A 27219-nucleotide genomic window follows, 5' to 3' on the forward strand; every position below is an offset into this window, starting at 1 on the left:
GAAGCCTCTGTGTCCTCTCCACAGCTTACCTTTCCATCTACCTTTGTATCATCAGTAAACTTAGATACATTACTCTGTCTCTTCATCTAAGTCATTAATATAGATTGTAAATAGCTGAGGCCCCAGCACTGATCCTTGTGATAAAGAACAAAACAAAGAACAAAGAAAATTATAGCACAGGAACAGGCCCTTCGGCCCTCCAAGCCTGCGCCGATCCAGATCCTCTATCTAAACTTGTCGCCTATTTTCTAAGGGTCTGTATCTCTTTTCTTACTGCCCATTCATGTATCTGTCTAGATACATCTTAAAAGACGCCATCGTGCCCGCATCTACCACCTCCGCTGGCAACGCGTTCCAGGCACCCACCACCCGCTGCGTAAAGAACTTTCCACGCATATCCCCCCTAAACTTTCCCCTTTCACTTTGAACTCGTGTCCTCTAGTAATTGAATCCCCCACTCTGGGAAAAAGCCTCTTGCTATCCACCCTGTCTATACCTCTCATGATTTTGTACACCTCAATCAGGTCCCCCCTCAACCTCCGTCTTTCTAATGAAAATAATCCTAATCTACTCAACCTCTCTTCATAGCTAGCGCCCTCCATACCAGGCAACATCCTGGTGAACCTCCTCTGCACCCTCTCCAAAGCATCCACATCCTTTTGGTAATGTGGCGACCAGAACTGCACGCAGTATTCCAAATGTGGCCGAACCAAAGTCCTATGCAACTGTAACATGACCTGCCAACTCTTGTACTCAATACCCCGTCCGATGAAGGAAAGCATGCCGTATGCCTTCTTGACCACTCTATTGACCTGCGTTGCCACCTTCAGGGAACAGTGGACCTGAACACCCAAATCTCTCTGTACATCAATTTTCCCCAGGACTTTTCCATTTACTGTATCGTTCACTCTTGAATTGGATCTTCCAAAATGCATCACCTCGCATTTTCCCTGATTGAACTCCATCTGCCATTTCTCTGCCCAACTCTCTAATCTATCTATATTCTGCTGTATTCTCTGACAGTCCCCTTCACTATCTGCTACTCCACCAATCTTAGTGTCGTCTGCAAACTTGCTAATCAGTCCACCTATACTTTCCTCCAAATCATTAATGTATATCACAAACAACAGTGGTCCCAGCACGGATCCCTGTGGAACGCCACTGGTCACACATCTCCATTTTGAGAAACTCCCTTCTACTGCTACTCTCTGTCTCCTGTTGCCCAGCCAGTTCTTTATCCATCTAGCTAGTACACCTTGGACCCCATGCGCCTTCACTTTCTCCATCAGCCTGCCATGGGGAACCTTATCAAACGCCTTACTGAAGTCCATGTATATGACATCGACAGCCCTTCCCTCATCAATCAACTTTGTCACTTCCTCAAAGATACTCCACTATTCACTGCCTGCCAACTTGAAAATGCCTTGTTTATGCCCACTCTTTGCTTCCTGTCCGTTAACCATTCCTCTATCCATGCTGATATATTACCCCCAACTCCATGAGCCCTTATCTTGCCGATTAACCTTGTAGATTAGATTAGAGATACAGCACTGAAACAGGCCCTTCGGCCCACCGAGTCTGTGCCGAACATCAACCACCCATTTATACTAATCCTACACTAATCCCATATTCCTACCAAACATCCCCACCTGTCCCTATATTTCCCTACCACCTACCTATACTAGTGACAATTTATAATGGCCAATTTACCTATCAACCTGCAAGTCTTTTGGCTTGTGGGAGGAAACCGGAGCACCCGGAGAAAACCCACGCAGACACAGGGAGAACTTGCAAACTCCACACAGGCAGTACCCGGAATCGAACCCGGGCCCCTGGAGCTGTGAGGCTGCGGTGCTAACCACTGCGCCACTGTGCCGCCCTAATTGTGTGGCACCTTATTGAATGCCTTTTGGAAATCCAAGTATACTACATCTACTGGCTCCCCTTTATCTACCCTACCAGTTATATCCTCAAAAAACACTAATAAACCTATCAAACATGATGTCCCTTTAGTGAAACCATGTTGACTTGTTATAATCATACTGTGCTTTTCCAGGTACATTGTTAAGACTTCCTTAACAATAGATTATAGCATTTTCCCAACAGCTAATGTAAGGCTAACTGCCTGTAGTTCACTATTTTCTCTCCCTCCTTTCTTGAAAAGTGGTGTAACATTTGCCAACTTCCAATCTGATGGGACCATTCTGAATCTAAGGCATTTTGGAAAATCATAGCTGGCGCATCCACTATCTCTGCAGCTATATCTTTTTAAAACCTGAGGGTGTAGGCCATCAGGTGCCGGGGATTTGTTGGATGTTAGTCCCTTAAGTTTATCCAATACTTTTTTTTCTGCTTCTGTTAATTTCCTTAATTTCCTCACTCCTTTTAGCCCCTAGGTTACCATCTATTTCTGGTATGAAACTTGTGTCTTCTACTGTGAAGACAGACACAAAATATTTGTTCAATTCCTCTGCCATCTCCTGGTTCTCCATGATAATTTCTCCTCTCTCTGCTCCTAAGGGATCAATGTTTACTTTAGCTACTCTCTTCCTTTTTAAATACCGATAAAACCTCTTACAGTCTGCTTTTATATTATTGGCTTATTTACTCTCATTTTTTTTCCCTTTTTTAATCAAGTTTTTGGTGGCCCTTTGCTGGTTTCTAAAACAGTTCCAATCCTCAGGCTTGCTACTATTTTTTGCAACATATTATGACCGACCGCTCCAGTCAAAGCCCCCAATCAAAATATACGATTCTGATTGTGGTGGGAGAAGCGCACTGTTAATTCAATCCCGTCCCTCCACAGATCGCTGAACATATCATTTTAAACTTTCCAAATTAAAAAAAGACCCAGCCATGTTGTGCCATCTATTAACCCCCAAATGAGGGTAACCAACAAATTAACTGTTGAATAAGAAAAACTAAATTCTTAAACACTACGAAGATATAAACATTTAAAATAGAAAAAATTAGAGTCCTTGCTGATTCACGTTCCTGTCGGATGTGGAATAGTCCAAGGTTGCTTGAAGTCCTGACAGCCGTCTGATGGGGCGGCGGGGCGGCACAGTGGCGCAGTGGTTAGCACCGCAGCCTCACAGCTCCAGCGACCCGAGTTCAATTCTGGGTACTGCCTGTGTGGAGTTTGCAAGTTCTCCCTGTGTCTGCGTGGGTTTCCTCCGGGTGCTCCGGTTTCCTCCCACATGCCAAAGACTTGCAGGTTGATAGGTAAATTGCCCCTAGTATAGGTAGGTGGTAGGGAAATATAGGGACAGGTGGGGATGTGGTAGGAATATGGAATTAGTGTAGGACTAGTATAAATGGGTGGTTGATGGTCAGCACAGACTCGGTGGGCTGAAGGGCCTGTTTCAGTGCTGTATCTCTAAACTAAACTAAACAGTAGAACAGTCCATAGTTTAATCCAGAAGTTGAAATTGTTGCTTTCCTTCTCCAGCGATGAATTTCTACAATTAAACACTTACAAACACTTTTTAATGAATCATTTTGGCTTTAGAATTTTTGAGGGATAAAAGATTGTCACAGTCAAACTTCCCTTCCTTCAGTTTAAATTATCAGAGATCTCTGTTTTGGCTTGACTTTTTAGAATTTTGAGTGAGAATAATAAATAAACATACTAAATTCTCTTCCTTCAGTTTAAATAGTCCTTTCGGGTGATATGAATTCTCCTCCAGCCAGCTGATCAGCACACCATCTTCCATAGTAAGCGATTGTATTTTTTTAGTTTCAGGTGCGAACGTAGAACTGTCTGTCAGTTTCTCAGTATAAGCCAGTTCAAAATTAAATTGTAACATTGTATCTCTCGATGCTCAGTCTGAGTGGCTGTATCCAAGGCAATCAGGATGCATCCTTTAAAGCTGGTCGGTTCCCCCTCTGTATGGTTGTATCCAACGGCAACCAAAATGCACCTTCTCAGTAACTCCTGAGGCTTGCTTGTTCTTAAAGCAGTACTGATCCTTTGCTGTCTTAAAGACACACCACACATTTCCTGGAAAAAAAAAAGACAGGATCATGACAACATTGTAAGCCTCTTCTTTTAATCTAATGCTATCCTTAACTTCCTGAGTGAGCCACAGATGGGTCTTTCATGCTGAGTTTTTGTTTTTCAATGGAATGTATTTTTATTGAACATTTTGAATTGTTCCTTTAAAAGTTTCCAACTATTCATTTACCTCCATTTCATTTAGTCTTATTTTCACAATTTACCATAGCCAGTTCTCCCCTCATACCTCTGTAATTGGCTCGGTTTAAGTTTAAATTGTTTGTGATTGGAGTATGCCACGTTCAAACTTAGCATGGAATTCAATGCTAACAACCCCACTGCCTTGTGGGCGTCTCGGGAGAGACCAAGGCTAAGGGAGTAAACCCTAACAGAAAATCCGGAGCGGAACCCCAAAGGCGGTCATGTGTCACCTTTGGCATGTTTCCGGCAGTTCCTGCAGCCATACTGGTGCCAAACGTCGTGCTCTGCACTCCTTTGGACCCCACCAGGAAGGCCGAGAGGGGGATTTTGACGCTTGGGCAACTCACTACCTCCATACATCTGCCGAGGCATGCGCCATGGAGAGGTCACTCCATAGTCGCCTCACAGCGACCAAAACAACACGGAAGGCAGCAGTTACGGGTTATAAGTCCAGCTCAATTGGTATGGAGATTGGGTGCCACGGGTTGCCTTTTTCGGTGGGAGAGGTCATCTGACTGGACAGCTACCGCCCACCTCAAACCGGGCAGCCCCCGGTCAGTCTGCCTGCTTCAATGGGTGCTTGGAGCTCAGGGTCATTGCCCGAAAAGTGGACTGCAACACCGCACCAAACAGCACGACAAAAAAAGGAAAGCCCTTCGTTTTGCAAGCTGGAACGTCAGAACTATGTGTCCTCGCCTGTCAGAAGACCTTACACAAATCAACGATTCTCGGAAGACCGCCATCATTAACAACGAGCTCAGTAAACTCAATGTGGACATTGCAGCACTTCAGGAGACACGCCTCCCTGCGAGCGGATCTCGTTCAGAGCAAGACTACACCTTCTACTGGCAGGGTAGGGATCCTGAAGAACCAAGACAGCATGGAGTGGGCTTCGCCATCAGAAACTCCTTGCTCAGCATGATAGAGCCTCCCTCAAATGGCTCAAAATGCACACTGTCCATCCGACTGCTCACCGCCTCTGGTCCAGTACACCTACTCAGCATCTATGTTCCAACACTCTGCTCCCCACATGACGCTAAAGACCAGTTCTACGAGGAACTCCATAATATCATTAGTAGCATCCCCAATACCGAACATCTGTTCCTGCTGTGGGACTTTAATGCCAGGGTTGGGGCCGACCATGACTCATGGCCCTCCTGCCTTGGGCGTTATGGCATTGGAAGGATGAATGAGAATGGACAGAGACTCCCTGAGTTGTGTACCAATCATAACCTCTGCATCACCAACTTGTTCTCTCATACTAAACCCTGTAACCAGGTTTCTTGGAGGCACCCAAGATCACGTCGTTGGTACCAGCTGGACCTCATCGTCACAAGGCAAGCCTCCTTAAACAGCGTTCAAATCACACGCAGCTTCCACAGTGCGGACTGCGATACGGACCACTCCCTGGTGTGCAGCAAGGTTAGACTCATCTAATCACTCCAAGCAGAAGGGCCGCCCGCACATCAACACTAGCAGAATTTCTTATCCACAGCTGTTACATAAGTTTCCAAATTCACTTGAAAAAGCCCTTCAAAACACTCCCATAGGGGATGCTGAGACCAAGTGGGCCCACATCAGAGACACCATCTATGACTCAGCCATGACCACCTATGGCAAACGTGTGAAGCAGAATGCAGACTGGTTTCAATCTCGCTTTGAAGAGTTGGAACCTGTCACAGCCGCTAAGCGCACTGCACTGTTGAACTACAAGAAAGCCCCCAGTGAGTTAACATCTGTAGCACTTAAAGCAGCACCGGAAATATCAGATGAATGTATGATGGCATGAAGAGAGCTTTGGGCCAACCATCAAGAAGATTGTCCCCCTCAAATCTAAATCAGGGGACACAATCACTGATCAACACAAGCAAATGGACTGCTGGGTGGAGCACTACCTAGAACTGCATTCCAAGGAAAATGTTGTCACTGAGACCGCCCTCAATGCAGCCCAGTCTCTGCCAGTCATGGATGAGCTGGGCGTACAACCAACAAAATCGGAACTCAGTGATGCCATTGATTCTCTAGCCAGCGGAAAAGCCCCTGAAAAGGATGGCATTGCCCCTGAAATAATCAAGAGTGCCAGGCCTGCTATACTTTCAGCACTCTACAAACTGCTTTGCCTGTGCTGGGATGAGGGAGCAGTACCACAGGACATGCGCAATGCCAATATCATCACCCTCTATAAAAACAAAGGTGACCGCGGTGACTGCAACAACTACCGTAGAATCTCCCTGCTCAGCATAGTGGGGAAAGTCTTCACTCGAGTCACTTTAAACAGGCTCCAGAAGCTGGCTGAGCGTGTCTCCCCTGAGGCACAATGTGGCTTTCGTGCAGAGAGATCCACCGTTGACATGCTGTTCTCCCTTCACCAGCTACAGGAGAAATGCCGCAAACAACAGATGCCCCTCTATGTTGCTTTCATAGATCTCACCAAAGTCTTTGACCTCGTTAGCAGACGTGGTCTCTTCAGACTACCAGCAAAGATCGGATGTCCACCAAAGCTACTAAGTATCATTACCTCATTCCATGACAATATGAAAGGCACAATTCAGCACAGTGGCGCCTCATCAGACCCCTTTCCTATCCTGAGTGGTGTGAAATAGGGCTGTGTTCTCGCACCTACACTGTTTGGGATCTTCTTCTCCCTGCTGCTCTCACATGCGTTCAGAAGAAGGAATTTTCCTCCACACAAGATCAGGTGGCAGGTTGTTCAACCTTGTCCATCTAAGAGCGAAGACCAAAGTACAGAAAGTCCTCATCAGGGAACTCCTCTTTGCTGACGATGCTGCATTAACATCTCACACTGAAGAGTGTCTGCGGAGACTCATCAACAGGATTGCAGCTGCCTGCAATGAATTTGGCCTAACCATCAGCCTCAAGAAAACTAACATCATGGGACAGGACGTCAGAAATGCTCCATCCATCAATATTGGCGACCACGCTCTGGAAGTGGTTCAAGAGTTCACCTACCTAGGCTCAACTATTACCAGTAACCTGTCTCTCGATGCAGAATTCAACAAACGCATGGGAAAGGCTTCCACTGCTATGTCCAGACTGGCCAAGAGGGCGTGGGAAAATGGCGCACTGACACGGAACACAAAAGTCCGCATGTTTCAAGCCTGTCTCCTCAGTACCTTGCTCTACAGCAGTGAGGCCTGCACAATGTATGTCAGCCAAGAGCGACGTCTCAATTCATTCCACCTTCGCTGCCTCCGAAGAATCCTTGGCATCAGGTGGCAGGACCGTATCTCCAACACAGAAGTCCCCGAAGCGGCCAACATCCCCAGCATAGACACCCTACTGAGCCAGCGGCACTTGAGATGGCTTGGCCATGTGAGCCGCATGGAAGATGGCAGGATCCCCAAGGACACATTGTACAGCGAGCTCGTCACTGGTATCAGACCCAACGGCCGTCCATGTCTCCGTTATAAAGACGTCTGCAAACGCGACATGAAATCGTGTGACATTGATCACAAGTCGTGGGAGTCAGTTGCCAGCATTCGCCAGAGCTGGCGGGCAGCCATAAAGACAGGGCTAAATTGTGGCGAGTCGAAGAGACTTAGTAGTTGGCAGGAAAAAAGACAGAGGCGCAAGGGGAGAGCCAACTGTGCAACAGCCCCAACAAACAAATTTCTCTGCAGCACCTGTGGAAGAGCCTGTCACTCCAGAATTGGCCTTTATAGCCACTCCAGGCGCTGCTTCACAAACCACTGACCACCTCCAGGCGCGTATCCATTGTCTCTCGAGATAAGGAGGCCCAAAAGAAAGAAAGAAGAAACCTGTAGAAGAGTCTGTCACTCTCGATTTGGCCTTTATAGCCACTCCAGGCGCTGCTTCACAAACCACTGACCACCTCCAGGCGCTTACCCATTGTCTCTCGAGACAGGGAGGCCAAAGAAGAAGAGTGGCTCAACAGTGGCTTACAAAAGAAATTAGGGATAGTATTAGATCCAAGCAGGAGAAATATAAAATGGCCAGAACAAGCAGCAAACCTGAGGATTGGGAGCAGTTTAGAATTAAGCAAAGGAGCACAAAGGGATTGATTAAGAAGGGGAAAATAGAGTATGAAAGTAAGCTTGCAGTGAACATAAAAACTGACTGTAAAAGCTTCTATAGATATGTGAAGAGAAAAAGATTAGTGAAGACAAATGTGGGTGCCTTACAGTCAGAAACGGGGGAATTTATAATGGGGAACAAAGAAATGGCAGACCAACTAAATACATACTTTGGTTCTGTCTTCACAAAGGAGGACACAAATTACCTGCCAGAAATGTTGGGGAACACAGGGTCTACTGAGAAGGAGGAACTGTATGAAATCAGTATTAGTAGGGAAATGGTGTTAGGGAAATTGATGGGATTGAAGGCCAATAAATCCCCAAGGTCTGATAATCTACATCCCAGAGTACTTAAGGAAGTGACCCTAGAAATAGTAGATGCATTGCTGGTCATTTTTCAAAATTCTATCGACTCTGGAACAGTTCTAACGGATTGGAGGGTAGCTAATGTAACCCCACTGTTTAAAAAAGGAGGTAGAGAGAAATCGGAATTATAGACCAGTTAGCCTGACATCAGTAGTGGGGAAAATGCTACCGTCCATTATAAAAGATGTAATAGCAGAGCACTTGGAAAACAATGATAGGATCGGACAAAGTCAACATGGATTTACAAAAGGGAAATCATGCTTGACAAATCTACTGGAATGTTTTGAAGATGTAACTAGTAGAAAAGCTAAGGGAGAACCAGTGGATGTGGTGTATATGGACTCTCAGAAAGCTTTCGATAAGGTCCCACCTAAGAGATTAGCATGCAAAATTAAAGCACATGGGATTTGGGGTAAGGTACTGACATAGATAGAGAACTGGTTGGCAGACAGGAAACAAAGAGTAGGAATAAACGGGTCTTTTTCCAAGTGGCAGGCAGTGACTCGTGGGGTACCGTAGGGATCAGTGCTAGGACCCCAGCTATTCACAATATATATTAATGATATAGATGAGGGAATTAAATGTAATATATATCCAAGTTTGCAGATGGCACAAAGCTTGGTGGGAGTGTGAGCTGAGAGGAGGATGCAGAGAAGCTCCAGTGTGATTTGGACAGGTTGAATGAGTGGGCAAATACATGGCAGATGCAGTATAATGTGGATAAATGTGAGGTTATCCACTTTGGTGAAAGGCGATAGATTGAGAAAGGGGGAGGTGCAGCGAAACCTGGGTGTCCTTGTGCACCAGTTGCTGAAAGTAAGCATGCAGGTGCAGCAGGCAGTTAAGAAGGCAAATGGTATGTTGGCCTTCATAGTGAGAGGATTCGAGTACAGGAGCAAGGATGTCTTACTGCAATTATACAAGGCCTTTGTGAGACCACATATGGAATATTGTGTGCAGTTTTGGTCTCCTTATCTGAGGAAGGATGTTCTTGCTATGGAGGGAGTGCAGTGAAGATACACCAGACTGATTCCTGGGATGGCAGGACTGATGTATGAAGAGAGATTGGGTCGTTTAGGCTTGTTTTCACTAGAGTTTAGAAGAATGAGAGGAGATCTCATAGAAACCTACAAAATTTGAACAGGACTGGGCAGATTAGATACAGGAAGGATGTTCCTGATGGCGGGGGAGTCCAGGACCAGGGGTCACAGTCTAAGGATAAGGGGTAAGCCATTTAGGACTGAGATGAGGAGAGATTTCTTCACCCAGAGAGTGGTGAACCTGTGGAATTCTCTACCACAGAAAGCAGTTGAGGCCAAATCATTAAATATATTCAAGAAAGAGTTAAATATAGTTCTTAGGGCTAAAGGGATCAAGGAATACGAGGAGAAAGCAGGAACAGGTTACTGAGTTTGGATGATCAGCCATGATCGTATTAAATGGCGGAGCAGGCACGAAGGGCCGAATGGCCTACTCGTGCTCCTATTTTTCTATGTTTCTATGTTTACTATCAGGCTACTTTGCCATTCTGTCTGTCTTTCCAAAGTATTGTGTGCCCTGGAACATTTATTTTCCAATCTTCATTATCTTCTAACCATGTCTCTGAAATGGTGATTAAACCTAAATCATGTACCTCTATTTGTGCTACTTGTTCATCAATCTTATTGCAGATGCTTCACGCATTTTTTTACTTCTATTCCCTGGAATGACCTTATTCGCTGATGTATAATTTTTGTTAAACTCTCTGTCCCTTCCTGTCCTACTTTGCTGGTCTTTACCCACAACACTATACTGTTCTAATGCCGCGACCTTTCTCTTTAGATTTCTAAATCTCCTTTCATCTGAACCGTCTCCCGATTCTGTCAGTTCATGACCTCTAGCCTTATCTGCTGGCACACTCCTAAGTTTGTATGCTCTGTCCCTTCCTGCCACACTCTGATTATCATTACCTTTATTGCTATCTTTCTCTCTTGCCTTCTCCTCTCTGTTTAAATGATCACATCTTTCCTTGCTTGATCCCTCATCCCCCACTATTTATTTAAAGCCCTCTCTACTGCCCTAGTTATACGACTCGCCAGAACACTGATCCCAGCACAGTTCAGGTGAAGATGGTCCCAACAGTACAACTCTCACTTTCCCCAGTACTAGTGCCAGTGCCCCATGAATCAAAAACTAATTCTCCCACCCCAGTCTTTGAGCCGTACATTTAACTGTCTAACCTCATTTATCCGACACCAATTTGCTCACGGCTCAGGTAACCCAGAGATTATTACATTTGAGGTTCTACTTTTTAATTTAGCCCCCAGCTGCTCTTACTCCCTATGCAGAACAGCTTTCCTAGCCCTATCTATGTTGTTGGTAGCCACGTGGACCATGACAACTGGATCCTCCCCCTCCCACTGCAAGTTCCTCTCCAGCACTGAGCAGATGTCCTGAATCCTGGCACCAGGCAGGCAACACAGCCTTCTGGACTCTCACTCTCAGTTGCAGAGAATGATGTCTATCCCCCTAGTTATACTACCCTACTATCACTACATTCCTATTTACCATGCCTTGAATGGCTTTCTCTACCACAGTGCCATGGTCAGTTTGCTTATCCACCCTGCAGTCCTCACTCTCATCTGTACAAGCTGAAAGAACCTCAAACCTCTTGGACAATTGCAAGGGCTGAGGCTCCTCCACTTCTGCCTTCTCAATCCCTTTAAGTGCCTCACTCACAGTCACACCCTCCTGTCTCTGACCACTGACCAGATAAGAAGACCCTATTCTAAGGGGTGTGACTACCTTCTGGAACAAATTGTCCTGGTAACTGTCCCCCTCCCTGATGTATCGCTGTGTCTCTCATTCACCTCCAACTGATCTACTCTGAGCCGAAGCTCCTCAAGCTGTAGACATTTACTGCAGACATGGTTGCTGTGGATCACATTGGTGTCCACCAGCTCCCACATACAGCAGCTGCAATACGTCACTTGTGCTGCCGTCTTGATTATGTTTTAACTAACTAATTAATTATTTTTAAAAATTCTTTTAATTAATGCCTCTCCTCAGTAACACTTCCTGTACTAATGTAAACTTTGGTAATACAATAAACCTTACCAATTTAAAACAAACAGTAGACTCACCAACTTCTTACTTCTCTTCTGCTTGCGCATCTGAATTAATTATAAGGTAGCTACATTAATTTTAATTTTATGCTTTTCTAATTTCCACCTATTAACACATGTACCATAACAGCAGTGTACTAACCTAGCTATTTATAGACACTCCCTAACTGCAGTTACACACCAACCAATCACCTTACAGCTTTCCTGTGATGTCACTGTTTGGTTTTTTTTTCAAACTCTGTCCATGCACTCCGACTCCTGCAACTCACACACAGGTCCAGTTCCTCTCCGCTTCCTGAAGGTAGGTCAGGCCCGAGCCTCGCTCTGTATTAATTCGCTCCTGCTGTTAGGTGCCCACTCACGGGTCCAGCTACTCTCCGCTCCCTGAAGGAAACTAATTCCATATTCTTTTGGCAGGTGGTTGGAGTTCATGATGACAAGATGGGTGAGGAGCTCTGTGCCTGTGTGAGAGTAGGAGAAGGAATGGAGTGCACAGCTGAGGAGCTTAAGGCCTATTGCAAAGGACAGGTAGGTGACTTTGTAAAGCGGAGGTTGATGCCACCATACTCATGCTGCAGATTAACATTATAAAGCAGAGGTATCCAACCTTTTCACTTGACGGGCCACATTACAAATTTTGTATGACTTAGAGAGCCAGTGAGCGAATTTCAGAAGGACATTAGAAATTTACTTCACTATTATTCAAAACAACAAAAAATGTGCATTTTTGAAAACAAGCTTTAAATGAGAAGACTAATTTATTATGTTGAACACTGATTTAGTGAGATACCTGGCATTGTTTGAGCTCGCACAAGTAATCAACATCTGCCTGCACACCTGATGTAGCGATGCTGTGTATTCCGGATAGATGTCCATCTGTCACGTGTGATTGTTATCGTTCTCTCGCCCTCCCCCCTCTTTCTATGTCTGTCTGTCTCTTCCCCCCTCTCTGTCACTATCTATCATCCTCTCTGTGTCTGTCTCCCTCTCTTCCCCCCACTCCCCCCCCCATGTCTGTCTCCCTCTCTTCCCCCCACTCCCCCCCCCATGTCTGTCTCCCTCTCTTCCCCCCACTCCCCCCCCCATGTCTGTCTCCCTCTCTTCCCCCCACTCCCCCCCCCATGTCTGTCTCCCTCTCTTCCCCCCACTCCCCCCCCCATGTCTGTCTCCCTCTCTTCCCCCCACTCCCCCCCCCATGTCTGTCTCCCTCTCTTCCCCCCACTCCCCCCCCCATGTCTGTCTCCCTCTCTTCCCCCCACTCCCCCCCCCATGTCTGTCTCCCTCTCTTCCCCCCACTCCCCCCCCCATGTCTGTCTCCCTCTCTTCCCCCCACTCCCCCCCCCATGTCTGTCTCCCTCTTTTCCCCCCCACTCCCCCCCCCATGTCTGTCTCCCTCTTTTCCCCCCCACTCCCCCCCCCATGTCTGTCTCCCTCTTTTCCCCCCCACTCCCCCCCCCATGTCTGTCTCCCTCTTTTCCCCCCCACCCCCCCCATGTCTGTCTCCCTCTCTTCCCCCCACTCCCCCCCCCCATGTCTGTCTCCCTCTCTTTCCCCCACTCCCCCCCCCATGTCTGTCTTCCTCTCTTCCCCCCACTCCCCCCCCATGTCTGTCTCCCTCTCTTTCCCCCCCCCCACTCCCCCCCCCCCCATGTCTGTCTCCCTCTCTTCCCCCCCCCAACTCCCCCCCCCATGTCTGTCTCCCTCTCTTCCCCCCACTCCCCCCCCCATGTCTGTCTCCCTCTCTTCCCCCCACTCCCCCCCCCCCCCATGTCTGTCTCCCTCTCTTCCCCCCACTCCCCCCCCCCCATGTCTGTCTCCCTCTCTTCCCCCCACTCCCCCCCCCCATGTCTGTCTCCCTCTCTTCCCCCCACTCCCCCCCCCCCATGTCTGTCTCCCTCTCTTCCCCCCACTCCCCCCACTCCCCCCCCATGTCTGTCTCCCTCTCTTCCCCCCCCACTCACCCCCCCCCCCATGTCTGTCTCCCTCTCTTTCCCCCCCCACTCACCCCCCCCCATGTCTGTCTCCCTCTCTTTCCCCCCCCACTCACCCCCCCCCCATGTCTGTCTCCCTCTCTTTCCCCCCCCACTCACCCCCCCCATGTCTGTCTCCCTCTCTTCCCCCCCCACTCACCCCCCCCATGTCTGTCTCCCTCTCTTCCCCCCCACTCACCCCCATGTCTGTCTCCCTCTCTTCCCCCCCCCACTCCCCCGCATGTCTGTCTCCCTCTCTCCCCCCCCCCCCCACTCCCCCCCATGTCTGTCTCCCTCTCTTTCCCCCCACTCCCCCCCATGTCTGTCTCCCTCTCTTCCCCCCCACTCCCCCCCCCTCTCTTCCCCCCCACTCCCCCCCCCATGTCTGTCTCCCTCTCTTTCCCCCCCCCACTCACCCCCCCCCATGTCTGTCTCCCTCTCTTTCCCCCCGCACTCACCCCCCCCATGTCTGTCTCCCTCTCTTCCCCCCCCACTCACCCCCCCCATGTCTGTCTCCCTCTCTTCCCCCCCACTCACCCCCATGTCTGTCTCCCTCTCTTCCCCCCCCCACTCCCCCGCATGTCTGTCTCCCTCTCTCCCCCCCCCCCCCACTCCCCCCCATGTCTGTCTCCCTCTCTTTCCCCCCACTCCCCCCCATGTCTGTCTCCCTCTCTTCCCCCCCACTCCCCCCCCCTCTCTTCCCCCCCACTCCCCCCCCCATGTCTGTCTCCCTCTCTTTCCCCCCCCCACTCACCCCCCCCCATGTCTGTCTCCCTCTCTTTCCCCCCGCACTCACCCCCCCCATGTCTGTCTCCCTCTCTTCCCCCCCCACTCACCCCCCCCATGTCTGTCTCCCTCTCTTCCCCCCCACTCACCCCCATGTCTGTCTCCCTCTCTTCCCCCCCCACTCCCCCGCATGTCTGTCTCCCTCTCTCCCCCCCCCCCCACTCCCCCCCATGTCTGTCTCCCTCTCTTTCCCCCCACTCCCCCCCATGTCTGTCTCCCTCTCTTTCCCCCCCCCACTCCCCCCCCATGTCTGTCTCCCTCTCTTTCCCCCCCCCACTCACCCCCCCATGTCTGTCTCCCTCTCTTCCCCCCCACTCACCCCCATGTCTGTCTCCCTCTCTTCCCCCCCACTCCCCCCCCCATGTCTGTCTCCCTCTCTTCCCCCCCCCCACTCCCCCGCATGTCTGTCTCCCTCTCTTCCCCCCCCCCCCACTCCCCCCCATGTCTGTCTCCCTCTCTTTCCCCCCACTCCCCCCCATGTCTGTCTCCCTCTCTTTCCCCCCACTCCCCCCCCCCATGTCTGTCTCCCTCTCTTCCCCCCCACTCCCCCCCCCCCCATGTCTGTCTCCCTCTCTTTCCCCCCCCCACTCACCCCCCCCATGTCTGTCTCCCTCTCTTCCCCCCCACTCACCCCCCCCATGTCTGTCTCCCTCTCTTCCCCCCCACTCCCCCCCCCATGTCTGTCTCCCTCTCTTCCCCCCCCCCCACTCCCCCGCATGTCTGTCTCCCTCTCTTCCCCCCCCCCCCACTCCCCCCCATGTCTGTCTCCCTCTCTTTCCCCCCACTCCCCCCCATGTCTGTCTCCCTCTCTTTCCCCCCCACTCCTCCCCCCCCATGTCTGTCTCCCTCTCTTCCCCCCCCACCCCACCCCCCCATGTCTGTCTCCCTCTCTTCCCCCCCCACCCCACCCCCCCATGTCTGTCTCCCTCTCTTCCCCCCCCACCCCACCCCCATGTCTGTCTCCCTCTCTTCCCCCCCACTCCCCCCCCCATGTCTGTCTCCCTCTCTTCCCCCCCCCACTCCCCCCCATGTCTGTCTCCCTCTCTCCTCTCTGTGTCTGGCTCCCTCTCCCTCTCCCTCTTCTCTCTGTGTCTGTCCATCTGTCTGTCTCTCCCTCTGTGTCTGTCCGTCTGTCTGTCTCCGTGTCTGTGTGTGTGCCTCTCTGTGTCTGTCTCTCCCACTCTCTGTGTCTGTCTCTGTCTCTCTCCCGCTCTCTGTGTCTGACTGTCTGTTTCTCTCTCTCTCTCCTCCTCTCTCTGTCTCTCTCTCTCTCTCTCTCTCTCTCTCCTTCCATCCTGCCTAGGCCACAAGCCTTGGGCTTACCTTCACATTAATCAGCATGCTGTCAGTTCCTCGGGCTGACCATGACTGCTGTCTCCGCCTTCACACGTTCCACTCATTAACCTCCATGGTCATGCCACTGGGCCACAGCCAATCGCCATGAAGGCACGCGGTGCTCTCTGCGAGTTGTCGTCCTGGATTATGGTTCTGGTCCTGTTTGATGGGGGCACAGGGGGACTACATTTCTCAGCAGGCGCTCACTCACTGAAAACAGCAGGGGCGGCCAATTATCAGTCATAGAAAACTGTTTGCAACAGGCAAGGTACAGGCCGTACCCAACCAGCGCATGCTTGCGAAATCCAAAACACAGTGTCCAACATTAGATGTGATTCTGCGATTGGACAACATTTGCTAAATAATCCTTAGTATGCTAAGAATTAGGCTGACAGCAAATTTAAGATTGTTAGTGTACTGGAAGCAACATATATTAATACACAGGGTCCTGCTCTTTGCAGAAAGAAAGAACATGTACACACATTGCGCCTGTTTCAGCTAAACAAAATAAGTGAGAGTCATTTGCTGGTTCATTCCTCAGGGCAATGCCTTGACCAATCAGAGTCCAGCTGCATTGTATAAATTTCAAACAAAGCTTGGCAGTTAACGGTCAGTCACCATCAACTGGTGCGTTCTCCATGGCAACACCTCTACCCATCAGAGTCCATTTGCCAACCACTCAGCACTCTCTTCTCATACAGTGTAAATTTGCTGTTTCCCTTACATTGGTATTCTTCTGAGTTGTCCTGATATGTGCAAGATGAAAAGCTTCAACAAAATGTCTCTTTTTTTCAGCAATACTCAAGTTCTGTACTATGAAATGACTAAATTTGGGCGGCGCAGTGGTTAGCACCGCAGCCTCACAGCTCCAGCGACCCGGGTTCAATTCTGGGTACTGCCTGTGTGGAGTTTGCAAGTTCTCCCTCTGTCTGCGTGGGTTTCCTCCGGGTGCTCCGGTTTCCTCCCACATGCCAAAGACTTGCAGGTTGAGAGGTAAATTGGCCATTATAAATTGCCCCTAGTATAGGTAGGTGGTAGGGGAATATAGGGACAGGTGGGGATGTGGTAGGAATATGGAATTAGTGTAGGATTAGTGTGTATGGGTGGTTGATGGTCAGCACAGACTCGGTGGGCTGAAGGGCCTGTTTCAGTGCTGTATCTCTAAACTAAACTAAATGGCAGAGTAGTAACACAGTGTAAACAAAGAGAAATACTTGCAGATTGTGGTCACAGCTCAGTGTCAATTATAGTGCTGGATGGTAGTGAATAAGAAAGAGTTTGGTGTCTGGGATGGGAGTGAATGGGAAAGAGTTTGGTGTCTGGGATGGGAATGAATGGGAAAGAGTTTGGTGTCTTGGGATGGGAGTAAATGGGAAAGTGTTTGGTGTCTTGGGATGGGAGTGAATGGGAAAGTGTTTGGTGTCTTGGGATGGGAGTGAATGGGAAAGTGTTTGGTGTCCTGGGATGGGAGTGAATGGGAAAGAGTTTGGAGTCCTGGGGTGGGAATGAATGGGAAAGAATTTGGGGCCCAGGGATGGGAGTGAAAGGGAAAGCGTTTGGTGTCTGGGATTTGAATGAATGGGAAAGAGTTTGGTGTCTGGGATGGGAATGAAAGGGCTCGGCTCTGGGATGGGAGTGAATGGGAAAGAATTTTGTCTCTAATATGGGAATGAATGGGAAAGTGTTTGGTGTCCTGGGATGGGAGTGAAAGGGAAAGGGTTTGGCATTCTAGGATTGGAGTGAATGAGAAAGGGTTTGGTGTCCGGGATGGGAATGAATCGGAAAGAGTTTGATGTCTGGGATGGGAGTGAACGGGAAAGAGTTTGGTGTCCTGTGGTGGGACTGAATGGGAAAGGTGTTTGTGTCTGTGACGGGAACGAATGGGAAGGAGTTTGTTGTCTGGGATGGGAATGAATGGGAAAGAGTTTGGTGTCTGGGATGGGAATGAATGGGAAAGAGTTTGGTGCCTGGGATGTGAATGAAAGGGAAAGGGCTTGGTGTCTGGTAGGGGAGAGAATGGGAAGGAATTTTGTGTCTGGGATGGGAATGAATGGGAAAGTGTTTGGTGTCCTGGGATGGGAGTGATGGGAAAGAGTTTGGTGTCTAGGATGGGAATGAATGGGATTGAGTTTGTTGTCTGGGATGGGAATGAATGGGAAAGGTTTTGGTGTCTGGGATGGGAGTGAATGGGAAAGTGTTTGCTGTCTGGGATGGGAATGAATGGGAAAGAGTTTGGTGTGCTGCGGTGGGATTGAATGCGAAAGGCTTTTGTGTCTGTGACGGGTTTGAATGGGAAGGAAGGTGGTGTCTGAAATGGGAGTGAATGGGAAACAGTTTGGTTTCTGGGATGGGAGTGACTGGGAAAGAGTTTAGCACCCAGGGATGGGTGTGAATGGGAACGAGTTTGGTGTCTGGGATGGGAGTGAATGGGAAAGTGTTTGGGGCCCAGGGATGGGAATGAATGGGAAAGAGTTTGGTGTCTGGGATGGGAATGAATGGGAAAGGGTTTGTTGTCTGGGATGTTAGTGAATGGGAAAGTGTTTGGTTTCTGGGATTTGAATGAACGGGAAAGAGTTTGGTGTCTGGGATGGGAATGAAAGGGAAAGGGCTCGTAGTCTTGGATGGGAGTGAATGGGAAAGAATTTTGTCTCTGGGATGGAAATGAATGGGAAAGAGTTTGGCATTCTGGGATGGTAGTGAATGAGAAAGTGTTTCATGTCTGGGATGGGAATGAATGGGAAAGGGTTTGGTGTCTGGGATGGGAATGAACCGGAAAGAGTTTGGACTCTGGGATGGGAGTGAATGGGAAAGAGTTTGCTGTCTGGGATTGGAGTGAATGGGAAAGGGTTTGGTGTCTGGGATGGGAACGATTGGGAATGAGTTTGGTTTCTGGGATGGGAGTAAATGGGAAAGAGTTTGTTGTCTGGAATGGGACTGAATCGGAAAGAGTTTGGTTTCTGGGATGAGAGTGAATGGGAAAGTGTTTGGGTGTCTGGGATGCGAATGAATGGGAATGAGTTTGTTGTCTGGGTTGGGAGTGATCGGAAAGAGTTTGGTGTCTGGGATGGGAATGATTGGGAATGAGTTTGGTTTCTGGGATATGAGTGAATGGGAAAGAGTTTGGTGTCTGGAATGTGACTGAATAGGCAAGAGTTTGGTATCCTGGCATGGGATTGAATAGGAAAGAGTATGGCATCTGGTATGGGAGTGAATGGGAAAGTATTTTGTGTCTGGGTTCGGAATGAATGGGAAACAGTGTTGTGTATGGGATGGGAATGAATGGGAAAGAGTTTGGTGTCTGGAATGGGAATGAATGGGGAACAGTTTCGTGAATGGGAAAGAATTTGGTGTCTGGGATAGGATAGAATGGGAATCAGTTTGTTGTCCTGGGCTCGGAATGAATGGGAAAGAGTTTGTTGTCTGGGTTGCGAATGAATGGGAAGGAGTTTGTTGTCTGGGCTGGGAGAGAATGGGAAAGTGTTTTGTGTCAGGGATGGGAGTGAATGGCAACGGGTTTGGTGTCTGGGATGGGAGTGAATGGGATAGGGTTTCATGTCTGGAATGGCAGTGAATGGGAAAGAGTTTGGTGTCTGGGATGGGAGTGAATGGGATAGGGTTTCATGTCTGGAATGGCAGTGAATGGGAAAGTGTTTGGTGTCCTGGGATCGGAATGAATGGGAAATATTTTTGTGTCTGGGATGGGAGTGAATGGGAAAGAGTTTTGTGTCTGGGATGGTACTGAATGGGAAAGAGTTTGGTGTCTGGGATGGGAGTGAATGGGAAAGCGTTTGGCGTCCTGGGATGGGAGAGAATGGGAAAAAGTTTGATATATGGGATGGGAGTGAATGGAAAAGAGTTTGGTGTCTGGAATGCGAGTGAATGGGAAAGAGTTTGCTGTATGGAATGGGAAAGAGTTTGTTGTCTGGGATGCGAATGAATGGGAAGGAGTTTGTTGTCTGGGCTGGGAGAGAATGGGAAAGAGTTTGGTGTCTGCAATGGGAATGAATGGGATAGAGTTTGGTGTCTGGGATGGGAATGAATGGGAAACAGTTTTGTGTCAGGGATGGGAATGAATGGGAAAGAGTTTGGCGTCTGGAATGGGAATGAATGGGAAATAATTTCGTGAATGGGAAAGAGTTTGGCGTCCTGGGATGGGAGTGAATGGGAAAGCGTTTGGTGTCTGGGTTGGGAGTAAATGGGAAAGAGTTTGGTGTCTGGAATGGGAATGAATGGGAAAGTGTTTGGCGTCCTGTGATGGGTGTGAATGGGAAAGAGTTTGGTGTCTGGGATGGGAGTAGATAGGAAAGAGTGTGGTGTCCTGGGGTGGGAGTGAATGGGAAAGAGTTTGGTGTCTGGGTTTGGAGTGAATGGGAAAGAGATTAGCGTCTGGGATTGGAATGTGTGGGAAAGAGTTGGTTATCTGTGATGGGTGTGAATGGGAAAGAGTTTGGTGTCTGGGATGGGAGTAGATAGGAAAGAGTGTGGTGTCCTGGGTTGGGAGTGAATGGGAAAGAGTTTGGTGTCTGGGTTGGGAGTGAATGGGAAAGAGTTTGGTGTCTGGGTTGGGAGTGAATGGGAAAGAGTTTGGTGTCTGGAATGGGAATGAATGGGAAAGTGTTTGGCGTCCTGTGATGGGTGTGAATGGGAAAGAGTTTGGTGTCTGGGATGGGAGTAGATAGGAAAGAGTGTGGTGTCCTGGGGTGGGAGTGAATGGGAAAGAGTTTGGTGTCTGGGTTTGGAGTGAATGGGAAAGAGATTAGCGTCTGGGATTGGAATGTGTGGGAAAGAGTTGGTTATCTGTGATGGGTGTGAATGGGAAAGAGTTTGGTGTCTGGGATGGGAGTAGATAGGAAAGAGTGTGGTGTCCTGGGTTGGGAGTGAATGGGAAAGAGTTTGGTGTCTGGGTTGGGAGTGAATGGGAAAGAGTTTGGTGTCTGGGTTGGGAGTGAATGGGAAAGAGTTTGGTGCCTGGGTTGGGAGTGAATGGGAAAGAGTTTGGTGTCTGGGATGCGAACGAATGGGAAGGAGTTCGTTGTCTCGGATGGGAGTGAATGGGAAAGATTTTTGTGTCTGGGATGGGACTGAATGGGAATGAGTTTGGCACCTGGGATGGGAGTGAATGGGAAAAAGTTTGATATATGGGATGGAACTGAATGGAAAAGAGTTTGGTCTCTGCGATGGGAGTGAATGGGAATGAGTTTGGCGTCCTGGGATGGGAGTGAATGCGAAAGGCTTTTGTGTCTGTGATGGGAATGAATGGGAAGGAAGTTGGTGTCTGGAATGGGAATGAATGGGAAGGGGTTTGTTGTCTGGGCTGGGAGTGAATGGGAAAGATATTGGCATCTGGGATTGGAATGTGTGGGAAAGAGTTGGTTATCTGTGATGGGTGTGAATGGGAAAGAGTTTGATGTCTGGGATGGGAGTAGATAGGAAAGTGTGTGGTGTCCTTGGGTGGGAGTGAATGGGCAGGGGTTTAGTGTCTAGAATGCGAGTGAATGGGAAGGAGCTTGTTGTCTGGGATGGAAGTGAATGGGAAAGAGTTTGGTATCTAGGATAGGAATGAATGGGAAAGAGTTGGGTGTCCTGGGATGGGAGTAAATGGGAAAGAGTTTGGTGTTTGGAATGGGAATGAATGGGGAAGAATTTCGTGAATGGGAAAGAGTTTGGTGTCTGGGATGGGAGTGAATGGGCAAGAGTTTGGTGTCTTGGATGGGAATGAATGGGAAAGATTTTTGTGTCTGGGATGGGACTGAATGGGAAAGAGTTTGGTGTCCTGGGATGGGAGTGAATGGGAAAAAGTTTGGTCTCTGCGATGGGAGTGAATGGGAATGAGTTTGGCGTCCTGGGATGGGAGTGAATGCAAAAGGCTTTTGTGTCTGTGATGGAAATGAATGGGAAGGAAGTTGGTGTCTGGGTTGGGAGTGAATGGGATAGGGTTTGGTGTCTGGGATGGGAGTGAATGGGAAAGATATTGGCGTCTGGGATTGAAATGTGTGGGAAAGAGTTGGTTATCTGTGATGGGTGTGAATGGGAAAGAATTTGGTGTCTGGGATGGGAGTAGATAGGAAAGAGTGCGGTGTCCTGGGGTGGGAGTGAATGGAAAAGAGTTTGGTGTCTGTGATGGGAGTGAATGGGAAAGAGTTTGGTGTCTGGGATGCGAACGAATGGGAAGGAGTTCGTTGTCTGGGCTGGGAGAGAATGGGAAACAGTTTGTTGTCTGGGATGGGAGTGAATGGGAAAGAGTTTGGTGTCTGGGATGGGTTTAGATAGGAAAGAGTGTCGTGTCCTGGGGTGGGAGTGAATGGGAAGGAGTTTGGTGTCTGGGTTGCGAATGAATGGGAAGGAGTTTGTTGTCTGGGCTGGGAGAGAATGGGAAAAAGTTTGGTGTCTGGGATGGGAGTAAATGGGAAATATTTTGGCACCCAGGGACGGGAGTGAATGGGAAAGAGTTTGGTGTCTGGGATGTGAATGAATGGGAAGGATTTTGTTGTCTGGCCGGGAGAGAATGGGAAAGAGTTTGGTGTCTGGGATGGGAGTGAATGGGAAATAGTTTGGCACCCAGGGATGGGAGTGAATGGGAAAGAGTTTGGTGTCTGGGATGTGAATGAATGGGAAGGATTTTGTTGTCTGGCCGGGAGAGAATGGCAAAGTGTTTGGTGTCTGGGATGGGAATGAATGGGATAGAGTTTGGTGTCTGGGATGGGAATGAATGGGAAACAGTTTTGTGTCTGGGATGGGAATGAATGGGAAACAGTTTTGTGTCTGGGATGGGAATGAATGGGAAACAGTTTTGTGTCTGGGATGGGAATGAATGGGAAACAATTTTGTGTCTGGGATGGGAATGAATGGGATAGAGTTTGGTGTCTGGAATGGGAATGAATGGGCAACAGTTTCGTGAATGGGAAAGAATTTGGTGTCTGGGATAGGATAGAATGGGAAATAGTTTGATGTCCTGGGATCGGAATGAATGGGAAAGAGTTTGTTATCTGGGATGGGAATGAATGAGAATGAGTTTGGCGTCCTGGGATGGCAGTGAATGGGAAAGATTTTGGTGTCTGGGATGGGTTTAGATAGGAACGAGTGTGGTGAATGGGAAAGAGTTTGGCATCTGGGATGGGAGTGAATGGGATAGGGTTTCATGTCTGGAATGGCAGTGAATGGGAAGGAGTTTGGTGTCTGGGCTGGGAGTTAATGGGAAAGATCTTTGTGTCTGGGATGGGACTGAATGGGAAAGAGTTTCGTGAATGGGAAAGAGTTTCGTGAATGGGAAAGAGTTTGGCATCCTGTGATGGGAGTGAATGGGAAAACGTTTGATATATGGGATGGGAGTGAATGGGAAAGAGTTTGGCGTCTGGAATGGGAATGAATGGGAAAGAATTTCGTGAATGGGAAAACGTTTGATATATGGGATGGGAATGAATGGGAAAGAATTTCGTGAATGGGAAAGAGTTTGGCATCCTGGGATGGGAGTGAATGGGAAAGAGTTAGGCGTCTGGGTTGGGAGTGAATGGGAAAGTGCTTGGTGTCAGGGATGGGAGTGAATGGGAAAGAATTTTGTGTCTGGGATGGGTATAAATGGAAAAGTGTTTGGTATCTGGGATGGGAATGAATGGGAAAGTGTTTGGTGTATGGGATGGGGGAGAGAATGGGAAAGAGTTTGGTATCTAGGATGGGAATGAATGGGAAAGAGTTTGGTGTCTTGGGTTGGGAGTAAATGGGAAACAATTTTGTGTCTGGGATGGGAATGAATGGGAAAGAGTTTGGTGAATGGGAAAGAGTTTGGTGTCTGGGATGGGAAAGAATGGGAAACAGTTTGGTGTCTTGGGATCGGAATGAATGGGAAAGAGTTTGGTGTCTGGGATGGGAGTGAATGGGAAAGTGTTTGGCCTCCTGGGATGGGAGTGAATGGGCAAGAGTTTGGTGTCTTGAATGGGAATGAATGGGAAAGAGTTTGGTGTCTTGGATGGGAATGAATGGGAAAGAGTTTGGTGTCTGGGATGGGAATGAATGGGAAAGCCTTTTGTGTCTGGGATGGGACTGAATGGGAAAGAGTTTGGTCTCTGCGATGGGAGTGAATGGGAATGAGTTTGGCGTCCTGGGATGGGAGTGAACGCGAAAGGCTTTTGTGTCTGTGATGGAAATGAATGGGAAGGAGTATGTTGTCTGGGCTGGGAGAGAATGGGCAAGAGTTTGGTGTCTGGGTTGGGAGTGAATGGGAAAGATATTGGCGTCTGGGATTGAAATGTGTGGGAAAGAGTTGGTTATCTGTGATGGGTGTGAATGGGAAAGAGTTTGGTGTCTGGGATGGGAGTAGATAGGAAAGAGTTTGGTGTCTGGGATGGGAGTGCATGGGAAAGTGTTTGGTGTCTGGGATGGGAGTGAATGGGAAAGAGTTTGGTGTCTGGGATGGGTTTAGATAGGAAAGAGTGTCGTGTCCTGGGGTGGGAGTGAATGGGAAAAAGTTTCGTGTCCGGGGTTGCGAATGAATGGGAAGGAGTTTGTTGTCTGGGCTGGGAGAGAATGGGAAAGAGTTTGGTGTCTGGGATGGGAGTAAATGGGAAATATTTTGGCACCCAGGGACGGGAGTGAATGGGAAAGAGTTTGGTGTCTGGGATGTGAATGAATGGGAAGGAGTTTGTTGTCTGGGCTGGGAGAGAATGGGAAAGAGTTTGGTGTCTGGGATGGGAGTGAATGGGAAATAGTTTGGCACCCAGGGATGGGAGTGAATGGGAAAAAGTTTGATATATGGGATGGGACTGAATGGAAAAGAGTTTTGTGTCTGGGATGGGAATGAATGGGCAAGAGTTTGGCGTCTGGAATGGGAATGAATGGGAAAGAATTTCATGAATGGGGAAGAGTTTGGCGTCCTGGGATGGGAGTGAATGGGAAAGACTTTGGTGTCTGGGTTGGGAGCGAATGGGAAAGATTTTGGTGTCTGGAATGGAAAAGTGTTTGGTGTCTGGAATGGTAGTGAATGGGAAAGAGTTTGTTCTGTGGGATGGGAGTGAATGGGAAAGAGTTTGGTATCTAGGATGGGAATGAATGGGCAATAGTTTCGTGAATGGGAAAGAATTTGGTGTCTGGGATGGGAATGAATGGGAAAGAGTTTGGTGTCTGGGATGGGAGTGAATGGGAAAGATTTTTGTGTCTGGAATGCGAGTGAATGGGAAAGAGTTTGGTATCTGCAATGGGAATGAGTGGGAAAGAGTTTGGCGTCCTGGGATGGGAGAGAATGGGGAAAAGTTTGATATATGGGATGGGAGTGAATGGAAAAGAGTTTGGTGTCTGGAATGCGAGTGAATGGGAAAGCGTTTGGTGTCTGCAATGGGAATGAGTGGGAAAGAGTTTGATGTATGGAATGGGAGTGAATGGGAAAGAGTTTGGTGTCTGGGTTGGGAGCGAATGGGAAAGAGTTTGGTGTCTGGAATGGAAAAGTGTTTGGTGTCTGGAATGGGAGTGAATGGGAAAGAATTTGGTGTCTGGGATCGGAATGAATGGGAAGGAATTTGTTGTCTGGGATGGGAATGAATGGGAAAGAGTTTGGCGTCTGGAATGGGAATGAATGGGAAAGAGTTTGGTGTCTGGGATGGGAGTAAATGGGAAATATTTTGGCACCCAGGGGCGGGAGTGAATGGGAAAGAGTTTGATATCTGGGATGTGAATGAATGGGAAGGAATTTGTTGTCTGGGATGGGAATGAATGGGAAAGAGTTTGGTGTCTGCAATGGGAATGAGTGGGGAAGAGTTTCATGAATGGGAAAGAGTTTGGTGTCTGGGATGGGAAAGAATGGGAAACAGTTTGGTGTCCTGGGATCGGAATGAATGGGAAAGAGTTTGTTGTCTGGGATCGGAATGAATGGGAAAGTGTTTGTTCTGTGGGATGGGAGTGAATGGGAAAGAGTTTGGTATCTAGGATGGGAATGAATGGGCAATAGTTTCATGAATGGGAAAGAATTTGGTGTCTGGGATAGGATAGAGTGGGAAACAGTTTGGCGTCCTGGGATGGCAGTGAATGGGAAAGAGTTGGTTATCTGTGATGGGTGTGAATGGGAAAGAGTGTGGTGTCCTGGGATGCGAGTAGATAGGAAAGCGTGTGGTGTCTGCGATGGGAATGAGTGGGAAAGAGTTTGATGTATGGGATGGGAGTGAATGGAAAAGTGTTTGGTGTCTGTGACGGGAATGAATGGGAAGGAAGTTGGTGTCTGGAATGGGAGTGAATGGGAAAAAGTTTGGTGTCTGGGATGCGAATGAATGGGAAGGAGTTTGTTGTCTGGGCTGGGAGAGAATGGGAAAGAATTTCATGAATGGGGAAGAGTTTGGCGTCCTGGGATGGGAGTGAATGGGAAAGCGTTTGGTGTCTGGGATGGGAGTGAATGGGAAAGAGTTTTGTGTCTGGGATGGGAATGAATGGGAAAGAGTTTGGCGTCTGGAATGGGAATGAATGGGAAAGAATTTCATGAATGCGGAAGAGTTTGGCGTCCTGGGATGGGAGTGAATGGGAAAGAGTTTGATGTCTGGGTTGGGAGCGAATGGGAAAGTGTTTGGTGTCTGGGATGGGAGTGAATGGGAAAGATTTTTGTGTCAGGAATGCGAGTGAATGGGAAAGAGTTTGGTATCTGCAATGGGAATGAGTGGGAAAGAGTTTGGCGTTCTGGGATGCGAATGAATGGGAAGGAGTTTGTTGTCTGGGCTGGGAGAGAATGGGAAAGTGTTTGGTGTCTGGGATGCGAATGAATGGGAAGGAGTTTGTTGTCTGGGCTGGGAGAGAATGGGAAAGTGTTTGGTGTCTGGGATGGGAGTAAATGGGAAATATTTTGGCACCCAGGGATGGGAGTGAATGGAAAAGAGTTTGGTGTCTGGAATGGGAATGAGTGGGAAAGAGTTTGATGTATGGAATGGGAAAGAGTTTGGTGTCTGGGATGCGAATGAATGGGAAGGAGTTTGTTGTCTGGGCTGGGAGAGAATGGGAAAGTGTTTGGTGTCTGGGATGGGAGTAAATGGGAAATATTTTGGCACCCAGGGACGGGAGTGAATGGGAAAGAGTTTGGTGTCTGGGATGGGAATGAATGGGATAGAGTTTTGTGTCAGGGATGGGAATGAATGGGAAAGAGTTTGGCGTCTGGAATGGGAATGAATGGGGAAGAGTTTCATGAATGGGAAAGAGTTTGGTGTCTGGGACGGGAAAGAATGGGAAACAGTTTGGTGTCCTGGGATCGGAATGAATGGGAAAGAGTTTGTTGTCTGGGATGGGAATGAATGGGAAGGACGTTGGTGTCTGGAATGGGAATTAATGGGAAGGAGTTTGTTGTCTGGGCTGGGAGAGAATGGGAAAGAGTTTGGCGTCTGGGATGGGAGTGCATGGGAAAGTGTTTGGTGTCTGGGTTGGGAGTGAATGGGAAAGATATT

General features: G+C 48.6%; 1 protein-coding gene across 1 annotated transcript in view; it reads left to right on the forward strand.

Annotated features, from left to right (window-relative positions):
• acsf2 (acyl-CoA synthetase family member 2) overlaps nucleotides 1–27219 on the forward strand; it is a 358345-nt gene that overhangs the window by 298362 nt on the left and 32764 nt on the right. The window contains exon 14 of the mRNA XM_068057776.1: nucleotides 12141–12251. Coding sequence (XP_067913877.1) covers nucleotides 12141–12251 — 111 coding nt within the window. The remainder of the gene's footprint in view (nucleotides 1–12140; nucleotides 12252–27219) is intronic.

Source organism: Heterodontus francisci, chromosome 26 (genome assembly GCF_036365525.1).
Source record: "Heterodontus francisci isolate sHetFra1 chromosome 26, sHetFra1.hap1, whole genome shotgun sequence".
NCBI lineage: Eukaryota > Metazoa > Chordata > Chondrichthyes > Heterodontiformes > Heterodontidae > Heterodontus > Heterodontus francisci.